At 37.3% G+C, this 21,493-nt stretch overlaps 1 protein-coding gene across 1 annotated transcript; it reads left to right on the top strand.

The window, feature by feature from the left end:
• Positions 1–128: 128 nt before the first annotated feature.
• On the top strand, positions 129–21,224 carry FBXO15 (F-box protein 15; the record flags this gene model as incomplete). The annotated part of the gene is made up of 9 exons (XM_080340517.1): positions 129–226; positions 2,177–2,281; positions 6,541–6,783; positions 7,058–7,267; positions 9,781–9,910; positions 12,281–12,363; positions 13,335–13,480; positions 17,323–17,447; positions 20,955–21,224. Exons 2-9 carry the CDS (start codon positions 2,178–2,180, stop codon positions 21,222–21,224), a joined length of 1,311 nt encoding a protein of 436 aa, XP_080196643.1. The 5' UTR covers positions 129–226; position 2,177.
• Positions 21,225–21,493: the final 269 nt, after the last annotated feature.

Here is a 21,493-nt window from a genome sequence, read left to right as displayed (position 1 = left end):
TGTTTCCTGAATCCTGTCTCAGTTGAGACGTGGCATCTAGGTGTGCATAATGTGCATATTTCTTCATTTTGTGGTGATGAGACTCCTAACAGCTTTTCCTTTTAAGAAACAGGTCAAGAAGCTTTGCTGCCAGGTCTGGGGAATGTTCTGAAACTGTAAATGCTGCGATTAAAAGTCTACATTTGACACCTTCCATAAAACCTAAACCTAATTTGTGCATTGAGAGGTGAGTATGTCTTTAGCTTAGGAGCAAGGGTGGAAGACCCCTTGCTGACTATAAACCATGTTTTGATTGCTTACAGTCATGTTTGTACCTTGGAGATATCCATGTCAGATGTTCTGAGTGGAAAATAAAATATTTGCTTTCCTGGCCTACTTTGTGATCCTTGGGTTGACTTTCTGATGTTTTCTGGTATGGTTCTCCCTCATCTCCTTTTCTAAGTTCGTATGAAATATGTAGGTTTTCCAAGTCATACAAAGCCTTCAGCAACACCTTTGCAAATCATAGGCTGTGTTGTTCCTTGAGAATAAAAATTCTTATTGTATTACTTCAGTAAAAGCCAGTTTGGAATTAAAGTTCAGATGTTTCTTTTGATGCTGGTTGCTTTGTATAGAGAGGCTTAGGATGGTGGAGTGGGATGAGGGGAGAGAAATAACATGTCTGCTGCGTATTTGCTGCAAGGTAAATGGTTCTCTTCCTGTTGGACAGTGAATGGGCACTTTTGGTATAATTGTTTTAATATATGATGCTAATGTTTGATAGAATTGTTTCTTTTTGAAAATTAGTTACGTTTCTACAAAAACCATCTAAGAATATGTTATGAGATTAATTAGTTTTCTTTGTTTTATACATTTTGTAACTTCCTGCGTAATCGTTTTATCATTTTTCCATTGGGTGGCCCATTCAATCCTTTTTGCTATTAGGTTAGTGTGAAAGACAAGAGAAAAAAGAAAAAAAATATCATTTTTTCAGCTTTCTTCAAAGAAAAAATAATGTTGTTGCAAAAACTACAGTTGATAATGCTGGATCAAGCATATTATTTTAGCTAATTTGCAACTTTTAAAGAGAGAATTTCTAAAGTATCTATGTAATAAATGCACTGACTGCTTTGGATTTACAGTGTTTGAGTTATTTCACATAATAACTCTGCAAGTTTTGTCATGGTCAGTGCTATCTTAGTGCAACTAAGATTTTGGGTTTTAATAGAAACCTTGGAGTATTGGCATTATTATCACTCTGCTTGAAAGTTACATGCTTCTGAATAAAGTATTATAAATTGGCAAGTGTTGTAAATGACCCAGTGGTAAATGGACAAGAGAGACAACCGAGGTGTCGACTTTCACAGCATTTTGTGTTTTCAGTGGTGATTTTGATGTTCCAATACTCTCATGATCCAAAAAGAGTATAAAATGCATCTTTTTAAAAAACTCTGTGCAGCTACCAGATACTTCTTGAAGGGTATGAGGTTTCTGTCAGTTAATACAAAAATCACAGTGACTCATTTCCAGGTTGCGCTGTAGTTGTACTTGGACTGGCACCTGCATTTCAGGCAGCCTTACAGATGCAAAAAACCATTAATTTTCTCCAGATGCCACTCAGCTCTTATTTTGAATTTCACATCTTTCCGTTGACATAAATTAAAACCGTATAAGACTCTTGGGCCCACATGGTTTGAAGATTTTGATGAGGTAAAGCATGGTCTTGCTGTTTGACTAGGACATACCTGTCCTTGTCCATCCTGAGATCTAATGCCACAGTCAGGAGAAGAGCGAGTATACGCAGTTCTGGTAAATGCTGGTGGTTATGGACCAAGTGTTAAAATTGTGATACAAGCAATGAGAAACTGAAGTTGAATGAGGTAGTTTCATGTCAAATGGGGTTAAAATTAACAAAGATTAATGAAAATGTGAACCCATAACTTTTTATGTGATTGTGCTGAGCCACTTGAATGAGCTGGGGTGAAACGATTTAAACAAATATCTTACATCAATGAGAGACAAATTGGAACCCAAACTCTGCAGATTAATTCTGCAGGTCAGTTTTAATTTCCGTGCTTACAAGCTGATAATTTCCATCTCTTGTTTTGCTCTTGTTTGGAATCAAAATGTTTTGCCGTTGTCGTTTCTGGAATTTGCAGACAAGTCCAATGGTATTTGTCTTTCTCTTGTTTTCCAGCATGCCATCAGAAATGCTGATGAAGATATTTTCCTATTTGGATGCTGTGTCCCTGTTGTCTGTTGGTTGTGTAAATAAGCGCTTCTATCATCTGGCCAACGATAAGTAAGGAAGAGTGAAGCATAAGTGCTAATCTTAATCGTGCAGCAGTTGAGTTGACCTGAGTTATGAGTCTTTCTAATTTAGTTTTACTGGTGCCAGAGCACTGATGCATGTACCTACTGGCAATTACTCTGCTGAAAATGTACTGCATAACTCACAGTACAATGTGTTTTATGGAATTCTAGCTGTGCAAGCCCTGTTGAGTTTAATGGGAGTTATGAGGCAAAAACTAAATACAGTGTTTTGAAATGTTGCTATTAGCATTTATTTTGTTGTAAAATTTGCATATATTTGTTTGTATTCACATGTACCTCCAACAGCTTTTTTGTTCAGGCAATCCTTAGTGGTGTGTAGTCAGTAGCTTTGTAGAATTGTCATAGCTTTTATAATTTTGAAGTACTATTTATTTAGCTCTTTCATCAGGTTTTTGCAGAGGGTTTGATTTAGTCAAGTGATTCCCTAGTGGGTTTTATCTGTTGCTCTTTTTATCAGATTTCAGTGGCTTCTAAATAAAAAAAAAAGAAGTGAAGATAAATACTGTGGGGTTTTTTTGTGAGTAATTGCTTATACGGAGTTCACAAATTGCTCCTACCGGTATCATGATAATCTTGTCAAAGGATCCAGAGGTTGATATGCGATAACTAGGGTGTCTGGGTATCTTTTTTTTTTTTTCTAGAATTCTGCTGCATTCAAGTTGTTTAAATGAGAAAATGTCTTAATGTATGGGACGTTGCTGCATCTCATATTTATCCATTTCTCATTTGCCAAAACTTGCGCAATGAATTGGCGAACATTGGCATCGACACCTTTAGAAGTGATGAATTTAAAGGGAAGGCCATAATCCAGATTTATTTTTTGAGGCTGTCAGGAGATGCATGTAGATAAAAATTGCATAGTTGACATAAATTATATATCTTAATATGTGTTTTCCACTTCAGCATAGTAAGCTAGGATAAAATCATCGTGGCTGTTCAAGGGAAGATGATTAATCTGTCTTCATCTCAAGAATGTCTGTTTCCATTTTCTAATCCCAACAGAGATTACTTTGTGTGCGCAAATGGGATTTGAGGAAGAGATACTTTCCCTTATCAAGGAGACTGACTGGTTCAGTGTGACTACGTCACTTCTTCATGATGGATTTCCATGGACTGTCTTGAGCCACTGAATCTTGTGGTGAATTAACAGAAGTTTGAATTGAAGTCCCTCCATATCTCTGTGACAAATCTCATCTTGCCTTTTAGGCAGAGTGTCTTTTGAGAAGATGCTGTCCTTGATGGAATAGGGCCATCAGTCTTTCATCGTGATTTATCTGTGCTGCCTAATGCAGTGCTTTTTTTTGGGGGCTCTTCCAATAATATCTGTGCTGCCTAATGGAGTGCTTTGTCTTTGAGCTCTTCCAATAATGTCTGTGCTTTAACCGTTCTGTGGCACTTATGTCTTCAGTGTACCTGTTGAAGACAAGGAAATGCTTCTGACCTCCCTTTCTGCACCCGCCTCGCCCCCAGTACTATTCCAGACTTTGTGTCATGCAGTGTGGGAAACTCACACAGATGGTCTGTCTGAAAGCCTGAGGGTTCTGATCACCAGCAGAGAGTGCCTGTGTAAAAGGTGAGAAGCCAGAGCACAGGGGAAGATCGTTTTGCCATTATGGTCAAGTGATGATTGACAAAGATGCATGTGTGATTCTGGCATTTGAGATAGCAGCAGGAGGTTGGGTTGGCTTGTTGTGACAATATCTAATAAGAGTCCTTGAGAGGAGTATTATACTTAACACTTTGACGCAAAAGTGGGACACGTTTGGCTATGAAAGAGGCAAATTCATGCTTCCCTGTTGGATGCCTTTTTGATTTGTCTGCCGTGAATTCCTCAGAAGTTGAGGATGAAGGAGCAGTGATACCTCCCTAAACACTTGTGATTCCAAGCCCCCCTCTTTTTTTTTTTTTTCTCCTCTGCCATCTTGCCCTGACTGAATTTTTGAGCTGCCTCAACTGATTTTTCATCTGCTTGCACAATGCTGTTTTGGAAAGGAATAAGCAATTTGTAACTGAGAGTGAGGAGAAGGGTGGTAGGTATTGGTGGCAAATCCATCTTCATTCAACTTCCATTGCCTGAGATTGTACCTTCAAAATGCAGGAGATGCCTACTACTAATCCCTGTCTTTTCAGCACTGAGCAGCTAGATGCTGAGCATCTCTCCCCATGAAAGAAAGGATGTCTGTCTTGGGAAGGGGTTTCTAGCTAATAGGAGAGTTTTTTAAGAGGACATCTTACTGGACATTTTAGGCTGACTAAGAGCAGTTGGATGACACATAGCTCATTTTCCTCTGATGATGGTGTGTCAAGGACATCTCTGTTTTCATCATTCTGCAATTCTTAGCTGCTTTGGAGCTAAATAATAATTTCCTTCCTCCATCAGAAATGTTTTATGCTATCTGATAACTGGGTTGTCTTTTGTGAGGTATCTTGAATCTTTGTTTTACGTATAGGATTGTTCTTCATATTCCACCTCTCCCCCTGGAATTTGGTGAAAAGGAAGTTGGAGGCTCATGTTGACTGTGAACCCCTCCTTTACCAGTCATGGAAGCTTATGGGTCTATGTGTTTCAAAGAGCTTTGAGTCAGAAAATGGCAGTGGGAGATTGTACGTAGACCTGCAGAGCAGCAGGTTGGAAGGTTTTTGCAAAATTGCTGAGTACGTTTCCATCAATAACGAGAAACCCGGCTCTCGGCATGTGGGGACTTATTTTCAGCAGCTGATGAAGTGAGAGTTATTTTCATGGGTAGGAGGCAGTCTGGGATGGATTCAGTCCTTGAATGTTTTAATGCCTTAAGGAGAGGAAAATGCATTACAAAGCACGTTAGTGCAAGTTTGCCTGGGGATAAGTGAGGACTGGTGAAGGTAATCTTGCTGATAAATGGTAGAGAATCTCTCTTGAGAATTTGTTTCTGTTGCTATTAATTTTCTTTAGTGCACTAATGTAGGCTGTGTGGCTAGCACTTTAAAATTAGAAAACTTATTGGAAGCCTTTATTCACAGATTGTTGTTGGAATTCTTGTAAATTCTTTTACTCAATATTCCCTGAACTGTGTTAAGGATACTGGGGTGTGAGGGGCAGAAATACAATCTCATATTTTTTCTAACAGGGAAGAGGTGAACCCATCATTCCTATTACGTGTTTCTTTGATCTCTTCCAAAAGACAACTCTGAGCTTTTCAAAAGAGAGTGCAGAAGGGATTGACATGACAGTGGTACCACCACCAAACATAGGTGATTCTAATTATACTACTCCCCCCATACACTCTCCCAGTGTGAGAAACTGGAGGGGTCCAGGCTGTCTTTGTTGGGTAAGAGGTGTTGAACCACCTTTTTTCACCAGCTGATTTTGTGTGAGGAGGATGCATTAGCGTTTTTGGGCAGAATTTTTGAAAGTAACTGCTTAACCTTAAATCAGTTTTCACTTAAGTTGCTGTGTATAGCTATGCTGTCTCTGAGCATCCTCCTGGATCCTGTATTTTCAGGAAGACAGACGAAAGTTACCTTTTATTTGTTTCCTCATAATAGCTTTCTCTCAGGGAGGTACTGTGTGGTGTTTTTTTGTTTGTTTGCTTGTTTGCTTGTTTGTATTTTAATCTGCTTCTGTGTCAGTGAAGGAAATAGCAGCATAAGTGGAAGGCAGGCTTTTTAGAAACCACATACTCTAGTGTGCTCTTAAGAGGCATAAAACAGTGGGAAGATCCCAATATCTGAGGATCCTACTTTGAGATGTTTATCAACCTTACTGGCATATTGTAAAAATTAACTTTTTTTTTTTTTTTTTTCCTGTGGTAGAGCAGAAAGTCACAAGTGGATCTCATTTGGTATGTGTAATCCAGAACAAGAAATGTGTTCAGAGATTCCATGTTCTTTGAGATAACCTAGTAGGCCCATGAGAAATGCTGACATCTTGCATCTATTGGTTCCTCTGCCTTCATGTTTCATGTTTGCACCAGGGAAACTGACTTCATATAAGCTGTCGGAAGGTCAAAATAGGGAAGAGTGTATAACTGTGCTTTTACATTTTCTTGACTAGTACTTATGATGCTACAGTTTCTGGCTTTCTATAAATTTAGATTTAGATCAAACCCAGTTTGCTGATAATCTATGCCTTTATGTTTTTCTGCTAACATTATAATGAGTGGTAGCTGAGATGTGCATATAAGAATCATTAGGTAACTATTATTGAAATTTATGTGTTTTTTCTCTTTATTCTGTTTTTATTTTCAGTGGAATCTGGCTGAAAATCTATTCCAGTTGTTTTCAACCAAAAAAGACAATGTGGAAAATGAAGTCTGACCAAACAGAAACTGTTTCTTTGGGCTGTATTCCTCTATGCGATAGAAAGCCTGGGTACTGGAAGAAAGAATACATCTTAAAACAAATAGCTGCTGTCAAAACTAGAGTAATGCGACTTGTTAAACCTGTAGACCCTTATACAGGTCTTCCATGTAAAAACAAAGAAGCTATGAAGTAAGCAATGCCTTGTCACAGAAGATGTTTACTGAAGAACAATATACTGAATATTAAAGGCTTTGGAAATGCTAGGGAGATATGGAAATAGAGCTATAAAATGTATATCATAATGGGAAGATATGGTGATAGCCTATAAATGGCCTAGCCTGAGAAACATAAGTAGCAATTAGTAGAAATTTAAAAATTCTGTTGGAAGCATAGTTTAATTTTGTCACTTTGATAATCTTTTTTTTTAAATACCTCTCTCTCCTCTCAATTCCTAAAATAACAGAGCCTTGGGCTTGAGTTGGATAATTGTTCTAAAGGACAAAAATGGAAAGGAACATGTAATGGAGAAGGCAAACCTATCATTTAAGGACACATCTGTTACTATACTTTGGTATAGTACAAATTGGCCATGCTTGGACATCCTGTCAACCCTAAAACTATTTGGAGTTACACCGTTGCTTCCTGACCAAAGCAGAGCTCACAGCAAGAATGGGTGAGTTTTAACATAGGATTTTTGTGTGTTTTTTGTTGTAATTGGTTGATTATGTGTCTGTAGGAACAATCTGAGCTTGGTTTGACTTAATTCTTTCTTAGAAAGGCTCTCTGTAGTATTTCTTCCAAAGCCTATGGCCTTCATTGGTAGAGATTTTTAGCAAGAAATAGATAATAATCCAGCAAGCTATGACATTAATTCACAGGCTAACGTAGCTACTGGCATGCAGCATACTGACTGATAGGGAAGCTGAATCTAAGGCATAGATAATAATGAGCATGAAATAAACATGTAGATCTGCGTTAACTTGAGATACTTAGATTGGAACAGTTCATCAATGTTTGTGTGGCTACAATCCAGTAAACTATGTTACTAACATTTATCTTCTTCTATCTGGTAGGTACGTATGTGAATTTAGGGAACCTGCTGTTTGGCTGCGTGTACAATATATAAATGTGTATATTTAAAATAAAAGGCAGTCCACAGCACAGTGTTGGCTGGCTGTTGTTTTGTAACTTAAGTGTGTACAATATTTTTCTGGCATTATATTCTGAGAAAAGATTTTTAAATTAAAAATGTGCATTTGAGATATATATGTATTTGATTGCTGTCAGGGAGTTTTCCACATGTGTCCCATCCCAACAGATGAGATGAGGGACGAGTTAATTCTAAATGTGACATGCGCCCTGACTCAACAGATGAGACCAGGTGTGAGTTAACTCTGGGTTAATTCTGCACGGTTATGTGAAGTGAATGACAGACAATCAGTCCCGGGGTCCCATTCAATTATGAGTTTTAGTAAAAGTACGTGTTGGAATACCAGTTACAGCGAATAGTGACTTGGCAAAAGTATAACAGAACTTAACAACACATTAACAGTAGAAGTCCTATTACGAGCGATGTATTGGCAACCATTAGTAGTTATAATATGAAATTTAACCAGAATCCAACAGCAGAGCTTAAAGATGATGTTATCCTTATATGTTCAAAAGGTAAAGAGAGAGAGTGGTAGAGAGGGAAGGAAAACTAAGGTATAAGAGAGAGAGAAAGAGAGTAATATAAATACGAAAGGAGAGACAAAGAAATGAGGGTATAGAAAAAAGGAGAGAAGGAAAGAGCAGAGAGAAAGGAAGAAATAAAAGAGTGAGGGATCCATTCTCTTACGGACCCACAGTGTGGATGACAGGACTTATATGATGATGTATGATGGGCTCAGTGTTCCATGGTGAGGATGCTGGGGTTTGCTGTTCAGGAGCGCAGTGTCCTCCAGTGTCCGGTTCAGTTCCCGAGGTGAAGCTGGTGGGCTGAAGAGTCCTGAGGGTGCTGGATTCCCTTTGGTGAGGCTGGTGGGTTGAGGGTCCTCAGGGTGTTGGATTTCCTTTGGTGAAGCTGGTAGGATTCCCTGGCTGTGCTGTTTTAGGTGGGCTTTTTTAGAGCTCTCCGAGTAGAGAAAAGTCTGCAGGGAAAGGGGTGATTGCGAAAGATTGACAAGTCTGGACAAGTCCTGGGCCATGTTGAAGGATCTCAGCTTTTTCCCTTTGTTTGCCAAGCTGGGAATATCAGAAGATGGGGCTATGTGCCCTGTGGCTCATCCTCCACCTCTGGTATCGGTCAGCTGGCCTGGTCTGTGGCTCATTAGCTTGTTGTTGATATGTAAATCGCAGTTCCCCGATACTAAATGTATCACCTCCTGTGGCTGGCTGAACTAGTTTCACCACAATGTTTTCAGCCATGATCCTTAGTATATGAAACGTCAGCTACATGCTTCTTACACAAAACCCCTAGCAGTAGAGCTCTGAAAAGGGAGACCGGTTGTTCACCTACAAAAAACCATGGTTCCTCAAGCAGAAGCAAAGTATTTGCCTAAAAAAATCAAGAGAAGCCTTTTCTGTAGAGGCTGAGTAGGTAACGCAGGCTCCGCTTTCTGCTCTTTTTAATGCATCATTAGCCAATAAGAATGCCAGTGGAGTATGAACTTGAGTTAAAGGCTGTTAAATGGAGCTAAATAGCTTTGATGACAGACAAATTCTAGAAATAACATTCTAAAAAAGGGAAAGCTTCCTCTAACAGAAACTTTTAATTTATTATATTTGATTTGATGCTTTCCTTGGAATTTTGCTTGTGTGGAGGAAGAATTCACCTTCTTAGTAGCTTGCTTCATACTGACAATTGTTCAGTGATTCCATCTAGTACCGATATAGTAGTACAAACAAATTATAAAGTAATTCTGTGGCTATTTTGAAATACTAGGCAAGCACATAAGTTTTTCTTTTTTAAGTAGTATATCAGGCCATCCTATTGTGGCTTTTGTTTCTTTTCTTGTAATGTGCTGAGATTCTGCTAGTGTGCTATGGTTAAAAGGTAAAATGTATGGCTGTGCATGCTGAATGCTTTCAGAACTATTTTCATTAAATGCTGTTGGTCAGACTTCAGGGTTAAAAATGAAATTAGCCTGAACTTCTACATATATAAGGAGACATAGTCAGGTTGCTACTTATATGTTCTTTTCAAAGACCTTGTCAACGTTCCTTAATTGCTGAATACCATCTTGCAAACCTGACTGAAAGTGGTGTAGCAATTGGTGCTGATAAGCTTGTCCAGCTCTTCAGTCTGAATCCAGAACTCTTAGTAGGACTTTGGAAGGTAAGATAACATTTTGTTTCAATACTTTACTCTGACGTGAAGAAACTGATTCTTTTTGCTTGCAGTTTGGGATTTTGGGAAGTTTTATTTGTTTGTTTTTAATATTCCTTTTTTTTTTTCTTTGGACTTTGAAAGATCTTGTCTGTAACTACAATAAGATACAGGTAGGGACAGCTAGCTGATGATTTATTGTATTAAAAAAAAAATCTACCTCCAATTAAAATAATAGTTATGTCTGATAGTATATCAGATACTGTGGCGACTTTTTTTTGTGTTCAGTTGTATTTATTAGACAGTCTTCACATGTCAAAGTTTGGTAGCCTAGAGACATTGTAAATAGAGTGGTTTGAGGAGAGATGTGCTTCTTCCTTTGACTCATGCCTTGCCCTGTCCCTGTCACTTGAAGTGATGAATTCCCACAAGGCAACTTGGCTAGTTATTTCCTTTCATCTACATCACCAGGTAGTCGTATCCTGCTCCAGCAGTGACAATGTTGAAAATCATGCCTGTTTGGGGACATTCAGTTCTTGATATTAACTGTCTGAGTTAAGGGGTTAGTCTCTGCAGGCTGTGTGCGCAGATGAATGTCTTCAGAGAGCAGCGCAGAACATCCAAACTAGATGTCTGCTCTAAAGGCATCTGTGTCTTTGCACTGAATACACTGTGACCTCACTGTCTGCCTGAAGTTGCTTACAGTTAGGTGCTATGGAAGCCCATCTCGGACGTTCTGCTCTTGGTCTGAATTCAGAGGTGGCAGCCTTTTCCTCCTCCCCCAGTCATGCTAATGATGTAGACAGAAGTTATTTGGCTCTGGCAAGGAACTTCCCTCAAGGAGCCTGTGAACAGTTGTTCTAAACTCTGTCTCATTTCCAGCTGGAAACTCTTGCTGCCTCCAGTGTGCACAGTCACCAGAGGAATGGTTTAAAAGCACAGAAGGAGTATTTGGTTCACTCTTAAACCTGTCTTTTTCTTAGAAAACTTGACCTTGAAAGCTGACCTGCCTGGGTCTGTCATGGGTTGTCTCAGCCTATGAAAAGCTCTGATAATTGAACAGTCATTTCTTCTGTATATTCAGAAGTTCAGTAGGTTGGTGTCTCTGTGTTGCCCCTGTGGTCTAGCTAGTGTGTTACCCGTTCCCATGCTTGGAAAGAGACTTCCTTCAGCACCTGGGAATGGTTCCATCATAACTTAAGTTACACAAAGTTGTTAAGCATCAAATGCCTCACTCTAGTATATTTTTCCTGCTTACTTTTCTGAACAACTGTTCTTAATCTCTATGTGGGCAGAGTAACATTAGACAATTAATTGTAGATGGGTGTAATATTTGTAAATGCCACACTACTTTTATTTATTTATTTATATTTTACACATAGCTGTGCAACAGAAATCGTTGATGCTAGTAGTTTTGACAACCAAGGGCATGTTATGTGAGCCTTCTGCTATTTGGTCAGAGGAAAACTGAGAGCCTCTGTGTGACTGATAGATCTCTGTCATTACATATGTTCTAGCTGTAATTTTGCACTACAAATGTACAGGAATGGTTAAAAATAGAAGAAGTTCAAATAGGGGATGTAATTTTCTTTTTGATAACCCAGAGACATGAAAACAATAGTTACCCACTTTTCAGGACAGTAATAGACTGCTGATAGGGAATAATTTTGCTATTGACCTATGTGTTTGCAAATGTAGGACTTAAAAATGCTTTTTAAAAAAATATGATTTTTTTTTTAAGAGCTGAAATCCTAGCATTCTGTGTACTTGAAGTAATAGATACCTTTGGCTATGTTTAGTTCTCACATTGAGCTCTTAAGTTGCCTTTGAGATATATAGGCCTATAGAAGGTATCTCTTATCATTTTTCCCAGGAGCATGTAATCTGGTGAAGACATCTGGAGTTTTACTTTGAAATGCAATGTTTCTATTGAATAGCTCTGTATTCTTCACTGGTGTTAGCCCTCTTTGTAAATAGTCCCTTACGTATTAAAATAAGCTTGATGCTTAGGTATTTAGTAGCTGGGAATAAGGCCTGTTTGAGCCTTTCTAGGTATCTGGTTTAAAGTGGTAAGTAGAAGCTAGAGAAGTACAATTTGTGGATTCCTGCTGCTTTTACCCTGACATAGCTGGTTCCCCCTCTTTCCCCATAATACAGAAATGCGCTAATCTTTTACATATATTCTCTATTCTTGTGAAAAGACAGTAGCAGTTATAGGCCTCCGTGTTTAAGCAAGCCATTATTATTAATATCATTACAGTTACTGGCAGAGTAATGAGCAGCAGCATTTATCTATGAATTTTAATGCTCAGGAAGACCTTGTGGGAAAAAAAAAAGTATTTCCAGATGAAAATACTTCTACTTTAATTAACTTTTCAGGAGAAAAATGAAATTGCTTTTGTTATGGCGAGTCTTCATTATCATCAACTTCTTGAGAGAAGCACTTTGGGTTCTGCTACTGTGTAAGTTTTGGTTTCTCCTTTGTGGCTAATAAAGATAACCTTTTGAATAAAGCTTTGAGTTTTACAGTTAAAATTGGCTGCTGGTAAGAGGTTTATATTTAGGCAGTAATTAACTATTCTTGTTTAGTATAAACAACCATTATGGTAACTATATACAAAGCTCTAGAAGTATTTTCATACTAAAATGTTGCCATTGTTATGGTATTATGGAGATAATTTAGTCATACAAGTGTATGAGTACTTGCTGTATTAAGAAAGATAGAAATACACTGCACATGCTTTTTCCCTTTCCACATACGGTCTTTTTATTCCCTATTCCTTTCTGAAGGACCTAGAAAAGAGGGGAGGCATTTTAGGAAACAAGAAAATAATCTTTAGCTGTGTAATGGGAGAAAAAAAAATCTAGGAAACTGGTAAGGTACCTGCATTTATTTTTCAGTCCTATTGAAAAACTAGCTGCATTTCCTGTGAAGTATTTGTGTATTTGCACAAATTTGAAAATTTGCAAATTTGAGTATTTGCAGTGTATAATATAACTGTTTATACACTGTAAGCTGTTTAGAAATATGGAGTTTTTTAGCTTTAGAAGATGATTTTGGGGATTTATTTTCCCCCTAGCCCACCTCAGCTTTTTGCTCAGATACTGTTGTATCTACTGGTAGTACTATGTGCCCACTATAATTTAGTGTGGCTCTTTTCACACAGAAGTTGAGACTTAGCACCATCTTCCTTACTACCAAATAGGCTCCTGTGGAGAGGCTGCTCATTTGCCCCTGGGATTTGGGCTCTTCTGGCCATTTGTGTGCATTAGTTTGTCTTTTAGGTTAGGCACAGACAAAATTATTCAGTAACTGCTACTCCAGAGAAGTCTGTAGCTACTTGGCTTTCAGATTTGTAGTGTTAGGGCCATTTACTGTGTCTCTGTGAAGTCATTCTCCCTTGCTTAATTCTATTATCATTATTTTTTAAAGCCAATATGCCTTTCCACCTAATAAACCTGTATTGGATGATATTGACCCAGAATATGGCCTGCATGACTACAGTCTACATCTTGATATGCATGGTAGAAGCTGCACCTACCTGTGTGGGACATTCAGGAGCCTCTTCTGCAGAAAAGGTAGAGTTGACAGAACAGTAATGTCTGTTTTTAAAATGATCCCTGCTGTTATGTTTTTCCTTTTACATCCAATATCTCTGTTTTAAGGGGAGAAACTGAAATGGATTTTTAAGACTAAGCTATCTCTTAGTTGGGTGATTTCTTTATACCTGTGTGGTGTGTTGTGTGGTTTCACAAGCTGGCTCTATGTGAAGTCTGCCCACTAGAACACTGACACAATGTCAGGCCTGAGATACAAGGTCTGCAGATTGTCAGGGTATTTTTGTTTGATTCGGTGCTGAGTTAATAATGCAGCAGCACAGCTCTTGGTGCAGGTTGGTGTTCTTTCCACTTTTATACTGTGAGGGAGAGTGAGTTTGTCCTCACACATTTTGGGGACCTATTCTGTAGAATTCTTAAGTATACTTTAGGTGCATTGACAGATTAAATATGTCAATATATTTTTAGAAGATACTGTGATCTTTAAGATTTATAGCTTTTATTTATGTCAGCCTTAGGTTGCCTATTCTTATATTGTTTTGTTGTGTGATAAACAATTTCAGTGATTGCTTTTAACTGTGCTGCCTTTTTTTTTTCAACAGTTAGCATTTCTTTTAATGAGATGTGATTTGCTATCCTTGCTGTTCATGTACCACCCAACTTAATAATTCTAATGTGAGTGATCTATCTCTTGACTTAACTTTAAAACAATGCTTCCTTTTTGTCAGCAGAGGCAGATTAAAATATTAAACAATTAAAATTAAACAGTGAAAATGAATTATTTTTTCCCATTATTTTTCTGATAACTACTAATGAACTTTCTGTTGATTTCAAAAAATACTGCTTTGATGAAGACAGTAGAGGGCACTGTTATCAGGCTTAAGTCTTTTACAGTGTTAAACCATTAAGAATTTTGTTCTTTTTTAAAATTTGTATTTGATGATTCTAAGTACCGTCATTTAAACTGAAGCCTTGTGTGCAGTGTGGAGTGTTGTAGTCCTTTGAATTTCAAAGATATGTGTTTTCAGATTGCTGAAAAGCTCCAAGCTCGAAATAAATGAATACTTATAAGGATAAAACTTTAGTGAAATTCTATCCAGGTAGCAATAGAAATCTCTCCTGAGGTGTTGTTCAATACAGCCATCTTCTTTATACCTTCAGAAAAATAAAATCTTCTGTAAATTGGCCAGAGGGCCAGTTTATTTTACCTTTTTTTTTCTTATGTGAATGTCAAATTCTGTCTTCTGAAATGAAAATTTTATGCTTCCAGAAATACAGCTGTACAAGAGACAGCAGTATGTGGCACACTTTCTTTGTTGGTATCACTTTTTGGTTGCTTAGAAGCTGCTTCTGTTAAAGATAAAGCTGATGTTTATGCAAATTGTAGCAAATGTCCAGGAGCTACAGCTGTGATGCCGTCTCACTTTGCTTAGTTACAGGGTTTGTTTTATGATCATGAATGTTTTTTGAACTGTTTAGGTTTTGTGTCCTTGAGCTGTGTGGCAGCCACTGGATTGTGCTTTCAGAGGACATGAGCCAGCTGAAGCCAGGGTTCTGCAGGCAATATGCACAATGATTCTTTTGGAAAGTGCTTGATTTCCTCCATAATTTGTGCTCAAAAATAATGTAGTGAGGCAGCTTAATGGCTGGCTGCTGCCACGTATCTTCACAGTAATTTCGTGTTCCCTTTGCTCCTGCTGGTAAACATGGCGTTTCTGAATGTGGCCAACAGTGCAGGTTTGTCCAAGCTGGTTTTATTTGACAATTTGCGCTTTGATTTTCGGCTCTGTTCTAGTGATACGCTTGTCCTGTTCTCTGGGAAGGCTCTGAAGCATGGAGGTCTCTTACATAGTGAGAAGTCTTGCTATTTCTTTAAATTATCTGCCCAATCCAGATGTATTTTAAATTATGGATGTGCCATGCCAGTGGCACTCTGAACAACCTGAGACACAGATCAGTTGTCAGCTATTACACTGGAGCTTTACTTGTTTATTTGTTTCCATTAGGCAGCTGTAGACACTTCTGAGTTACTAGTGAATGTCAATTTGTTCTACAGAAAAACTGATTTATTTGTTGTGTTTAGTTTCATTTTTGTCTGCTTTTTGTTAGTGTTTGTTAGTGTTGTACTTCATTTTGCTGCTCTGTTTTCAAATTGTTCTGCAAAATTCTTAACATTAAATTAAAAAAGTAATATCACACTTCATTGAACAAAGTAGATGGAGTATATATGGCTTCAGATCTTTCTTTCTGTTACTAATACTTGCACTGCAGTAGCTAGCTATTTTGCCACTATGTTTTGGCTGTTTTTTAGCATTTTATTTTATGCTTCCTTCCATTTAAACAGAAATGGCAATATGGTCTTTTTGACAGATACTGTAGGGTGAATATGCTAAATACTTTCAAATTGAATGGAGAGTGTTAGGAAACTTTTTTTCTTGTTTTCAGGAAGCTGTGACAGGCTCTTCATATGACTCATAGAATCAATGAATACCACATCTAGCTTTTTAATAAACAGTCTTGAAATGTATTTACCTAGGTTTTCAACTTTTTAAGCATGGCTTTGTAGCCATAAGGTAATCTAAGCTTTCACTTTTCAATGTTGTTCCTTGTTGATGTGTTGTGCTTGCAGAATGTAATGGGGTGATTTTTGGGTGTTTAGAAAGCTCTTAAGATCTGTTTGTAAAATATCACATCTTGCGTTTGAAATGTTTTTGCTTGTCATTGAAAAGCAATTTGCAAGTTTAAATGAACTTTTCAGCATGGTGAGGTTGGCTGTTGCCACCAGAATTAGTGTTAAGCCTTCCCTGTGAAAATAACCTTGCAACAAAGGCTTGGGTAGCAGAACAAACTTGCTTGACTTTTAGCTAAAAAAAGTGCCTTTGAACTATTAGGCTCTTTGTTTCTTTCCCCTGAGATTTGTTTACGTGATACATGTTTCTATATTCGTATTCCCTTTATTTTTATAACTTACACCTTAGGTGATCCATCTAGTAATGCAGCTGTTCATGTTATTAATGCCGTGCAATAGTAGTGATGTCCTGGGCTTCATTAATTTATTAGCGGTATGTGTTTTACAATCTGTTTTTATTCCATCAAACTTTTTGAAACCTTTTCAAGCCAATTGAAAAAAGTCAATCTCTTTTGAGGGAGGAGGAAACCATACTGAAGAAATATGGTTATATGTAGTAATAAAATTCTAAAAAATTACAAAGAAATCTTAATAATTTTGTCAAAAAATGAAAGTGAGTCTTTGAAGACTATTTAAAAAATGAATAGGTTCATAATTTAAAAACTTGATTCAAATCAGCACATACTGCTTGTCAGTTTAAATGATGCAATGTCCTTGCCAGGGAGGACTGATAGTTATTCTTATATCCTATCATACAGGGTTATTTGAGCTACCAGACAGAACAGAGAGATTAAAAAAGGGGAGGGAGAAAAAAAAACCCAAACAGGGAAGTATTTAATAGTTTATTTAATGTGCTGTGTGTTCAGCTTGACTTTTGGGGAGTGAGCAGTGATTGGAGCACTGGCAGCATGAAATTGAAGTATTGAATGTGGCATTTACTCCTTGCATCCTTGCATAAGTATTTTAGGTGGCATTCGGATTTTCATAATCAAACATACCAAGTATTTTTTTCTAGTTGTTGCTTCAACTGTGGATCATGGAATGAAAGCCCCAAACTGCAACTCAAATTCTCTATAATGTGCTCACTATCTAGCTGTTGGTATATGTCAGGGTTCCTTACTGGTGAGTGGGAGGAAACTGGAGACATGGAGAGAAGCAGAGAGAACATTTACGGTATACTTGGGCTTAGTTTGATTTGTAGTAGTATAAAGTTATATATTGTTATTTTTTTCAGGTGACATTGCAAATGGATATTTGAGGCTCCCAGTTGTAACCGTAAAGGATAATACAAAGCACGTGCCTCTTACTGGGACACTTGGCTTATCCTGGGAAACAGATGCATTGAAAGGCAATGTAAAGGTCAGTCAGAAGTATTTTTTTATTTCTGGAAATACTAACCTCAAAACAGAATTATGTTTATGCATCCTGAAGATGATAATTAAAAAAAAAAAAAGTGTTTATTTGTGTGAGATGTATGTAACTAGAAAAAAATAATTTCAAGTATTGCAAAAATGATGTGAATTTTGAGGGGAAAAAAGTTGCATCCTTTCTGTTATAGTGTTTAGATTGCACGATAGATCCATAATGCGTTTGTGATGACTCCAGTGCTTTCCACTCAGCAGAGATGTTGTGACTGACCAGCGCTGCTTGGAAATGCTGCCCAAAATACATCCTGCAGATATGCTTTTTGTAGTTATGTGTGTTTTTTTCTTTGGTGTTGGTGTTCTGTTTGTGGGGTTTTTTTTATTTCTGGAAAGAAATCTTGCACCCCCAGGGAAACACTGCAGTTCTGTTGTAGCATGTCCGTGCAATGAAAGTTAGAAATTATTGGAAAATGTTAAAATGCTGATGGACACAGGCAGAAACTCCAGTCCCCATTCATGCAGTCAGCACATAGCTTTTGAGTCATGTACATGGGTCAGCTGGATTAACTGTTTGTATTTTAGAGGAATTCTCACTTGATCTCTTGTATAAGATTCCTGAAAGAATTAAAGTTTGAGAGTAGTTCTGTAGATTTTGCAATAGTGGTGAAGGTACATATATTTATATGCACTTAGCTGCATGAATATTTCAAAAGTACCAAAAATTCTGAAAAAATATCTAGTACAATATTTGATTTCAATTTTGGCACTTAATAAAACTAATTTCTGCTAATCCTGCATAAGTGTGGAGTGGAATAGTGTTTGATAACATCATATTTTGCTCATAGACATTCACATACTTGTTTTATAGTTTACAGTGTCAGCCAGCTTTCCTGTGCAATGAGGAACATACATTTTATCTTAACTTAGTACTCTGCTAGTATTTGTCAGGAATGTCAAATGCAGTTCAACCTGGATTACAATTTTCAGTCCTCCTCTAATTGCTCAGTTTTAGCAATTTTTTTTTCTTTAAATTTGTTGTTTGCATAATGACAAGTTTGTTCACTCGCATTTTTTTCTCATTTTGTACTAAAGTTTTTTGAGTTGGGTGTTTGCTTTCAAAAGAACAACAAATCCTTCCCCTATGTATTGTTAATTAGAAGGAATTCAAGCTAACAAGAAAACACTTTTAAGGCAATTGTTTGTCATCTTTCTTTAATTGCCATGATTAGTCATGAAGAACCAAAATGCAGAATAGGTGCTTTTTGAGGCTTATGAAAAATTACTTTATTTTAGTTTTGTGTATCCCATTAATTCTTTAGACCTACTTGCATGCTTAAAGTTAGTGGGATTTTAGGACGTAATTACAGAATATGTGTCATTTGCTTGAAAAGCATACGACAGAAGGTAGGAAATCTGGCTGCTGTGTTGGGCAGATATCAGAAAATTAAGGCTCCAGGGAATCCTCCTTGTGGCCTTTCGAAATATAGAGGAGGTTTATGAGAAAGACTGAGAGACACTTTTCACCAAGGCCTGTAGTGACAGGACAAGGGACAATGGTTTTAAACTGAAAGAGAGTAGATTTAAATTGGATATTAGGAAGAAGTGTTGTTTTGTTTTGTTTTGTTTTTTTCTGATGAGGGTGATGAGGCACTGGAACAGGCTGCCCAGAGAAGCTGTGGATGCCCCATCCCTGGGAGTGTTCAAGGCCAGGTTGGATGGGGCTCTGAGCAACCTGATCTAGTTGATGATGTCCCTGCTCATGGCAGGGGGTTGGACTAGATGGCCTTAAAAGGTCTCTTCCAACCCAAACCATTCTATGATTCTCTATGATTAACAGCTGCTTGGCAGATTTTTTTTTCTTGCGTGAAGATAATAATGAGAAGCACATAAAAATCTGGAAATTAACTCTCAGTGGAAATGGAGAGCTATGGCTGTAGCCTTTAGTTTAGCTCAGGCCTATGTGCTTACAGCATAAGTGATGCTGAGTATTTTTTTTTCTAGGAAAAAATAAATAATATCAATTTTATTTTTAAACCCCTCATTTTGTGGTGAGAGATTGCACATGCCAACACATAACTGTGGGTAGAATTCGATTTGGCTTTGGACATAAATCTCCAAAACTCTTAAAATATCGCAAGGCTAAATAAACTCAGCAACAGCCAGGAGAATGTGCCACTACTTCGAATTTATTTGAATTTTGTCCAATACTCTAAGGAAAAAAAAAAGCCAACTTTTTTTCCTTTTTTGGGGCACTTTTTAATAAAATAAAAAATTGCTGAAGTACAGATAGCTAAAAAATACATGGGAAGAAAAAAATCCTCCAACACTCCAGGCCACCTTGCTTTTTTTTTCATAATTGGCCTTTGATATGTAAGATGTCAGACCAGAAATTCTGACCATTCTTTCTTGTTTGAAGTAAGTTTATAGCTCATATATGTAAGTTACTAAAGGATCATCAGATTTGGCTTGAATTTTGTATTTCCAGTGTAGGCTATAGTAACAAACTTAGGGAAACTGTATGTATCACATTACCTCTTGTGTTTGTGCCATTTGCTCTGTATCATTGAAGTACAGTGAGAGTGAAAGAAATTTGAAAATGATGGAAGCACTGCTTTGTAATATAGTGAAATAAACCATACCTAATTAATTTATTGGCACAGAATATGTGATGTTAGTTTGTTTACACTTTTGGAGTGTGTGATATTTCTGGAAGTAATGAATATCTTCGTTAAGATACTCTGATGCATTTAGTGATTCAGAACTCATGAGAATAGGTAACGGCTGATATCAACAGTGACACACAGCCCATGTGCTTTTAAGGCACGTGTGAAAACAGCAGTTTGCAAGTGCCTAAGAATTGGCATCCTGACCTTAGCATTATAGAATGATGTTGATTGTATAGTGTTGCAAGGAAATATTCTCAAGAGTTTTTAAAAGGAAGAATTATTCAAAGGGTAAAAAGATATGTTAATGTTACCTTTTTGTGAACTGAATCTTGCAGCCATTCAGAAAGTGCTGTATACCTTTCATTTGTAGCTGGCATAGAAGGGTAATTGTTGTGTGTGTGCAGTGCCCTGGAGGTGGTCTCTGAGAATCTTTGCAAATGTTGCTGCATTCGCACAAGTTTAGCACGTGAGTTTAAACTTAGATTTCTTTCTCATATCGGAAGGACTAGCGGTGTTTGAATGGTAAGGTAACTAATAATTGAGAAACACAGATCCTAAAAGGCTTTAAAATGTTCAAGAATTAATGTCTGATTTAGGTTGGCAGTGCTACCTTCTGTAGGAGTTTTTGATGTCTGAAAGTTGCATTTCAATTTCTGTAGGAAACATCCAAGTATTTGTAGCTTTTAGTAGTCAGTAGAGCACTATCAATCATATTTTCAGTTTTTAGCCTTCATATAAAAAATGTCTTTCTGAACTCTGTTTCTCCTAAAATCAGGGGCAGATCTAATTACTGTGCCATGACACAGGTAAATAATTTCTTCTGCTTGTGTTTGTAGGACTGCTACATGATGGATTTTACCCTCTTGGATGAAACTGGGAAGCCCTTCTGGTGTTTCAGTGCCCCAGTCTATATGGAACTGTCTTCCAAGGCATCCAGCCTCTATGACTACATGGGTCACATCTATACCACAGACTATGCAGATTCAGAGGGTAAAGTCTGTATTGAGTTCATATGGTTGGAAGAAACCAAGGAGTATTTTATAGTCAATTTGGTGCTTTATATAAGCACCAAAAAGGTAAATAACTGGTATGGAACAAATTACTGACTTAACTGGGTCACAAATTTCCTTCAAACACAAAAACACACTAAACTTTTGATGCTTAAAGTTGATACCAATGAGCAAGACTGTTTCTGCAAGTTTTTCAGTAACAAGTGCACTTGTGTATGTATATATATATAAAAATTATATATATAAAAAATAAAAAAAATATATAATATATATAATTGGTATAGGAGGAATTGAAGAGATTTTGATAAATGGATGTTTTTCTTCTCTGGTGAACATCACATGGTTAGTCTGTTTCTGGTACTTGG

This window comes from Nesoenas mayeri (assembly GCF_963082525.1).
Source record: "Nesoenas mayeri genome assembly, chromosome: 2".
Classification (NCBI taxonomy): domain Eukaryota; kingdom Metazoa; phylum Chordata; class Aves; order Columbiformes; family Columbidae; genus Nesoenas; species Nesoenas mayeri.
This window is presented reverse-complemented; position numbering and strand designations above follow the sequence as displayed.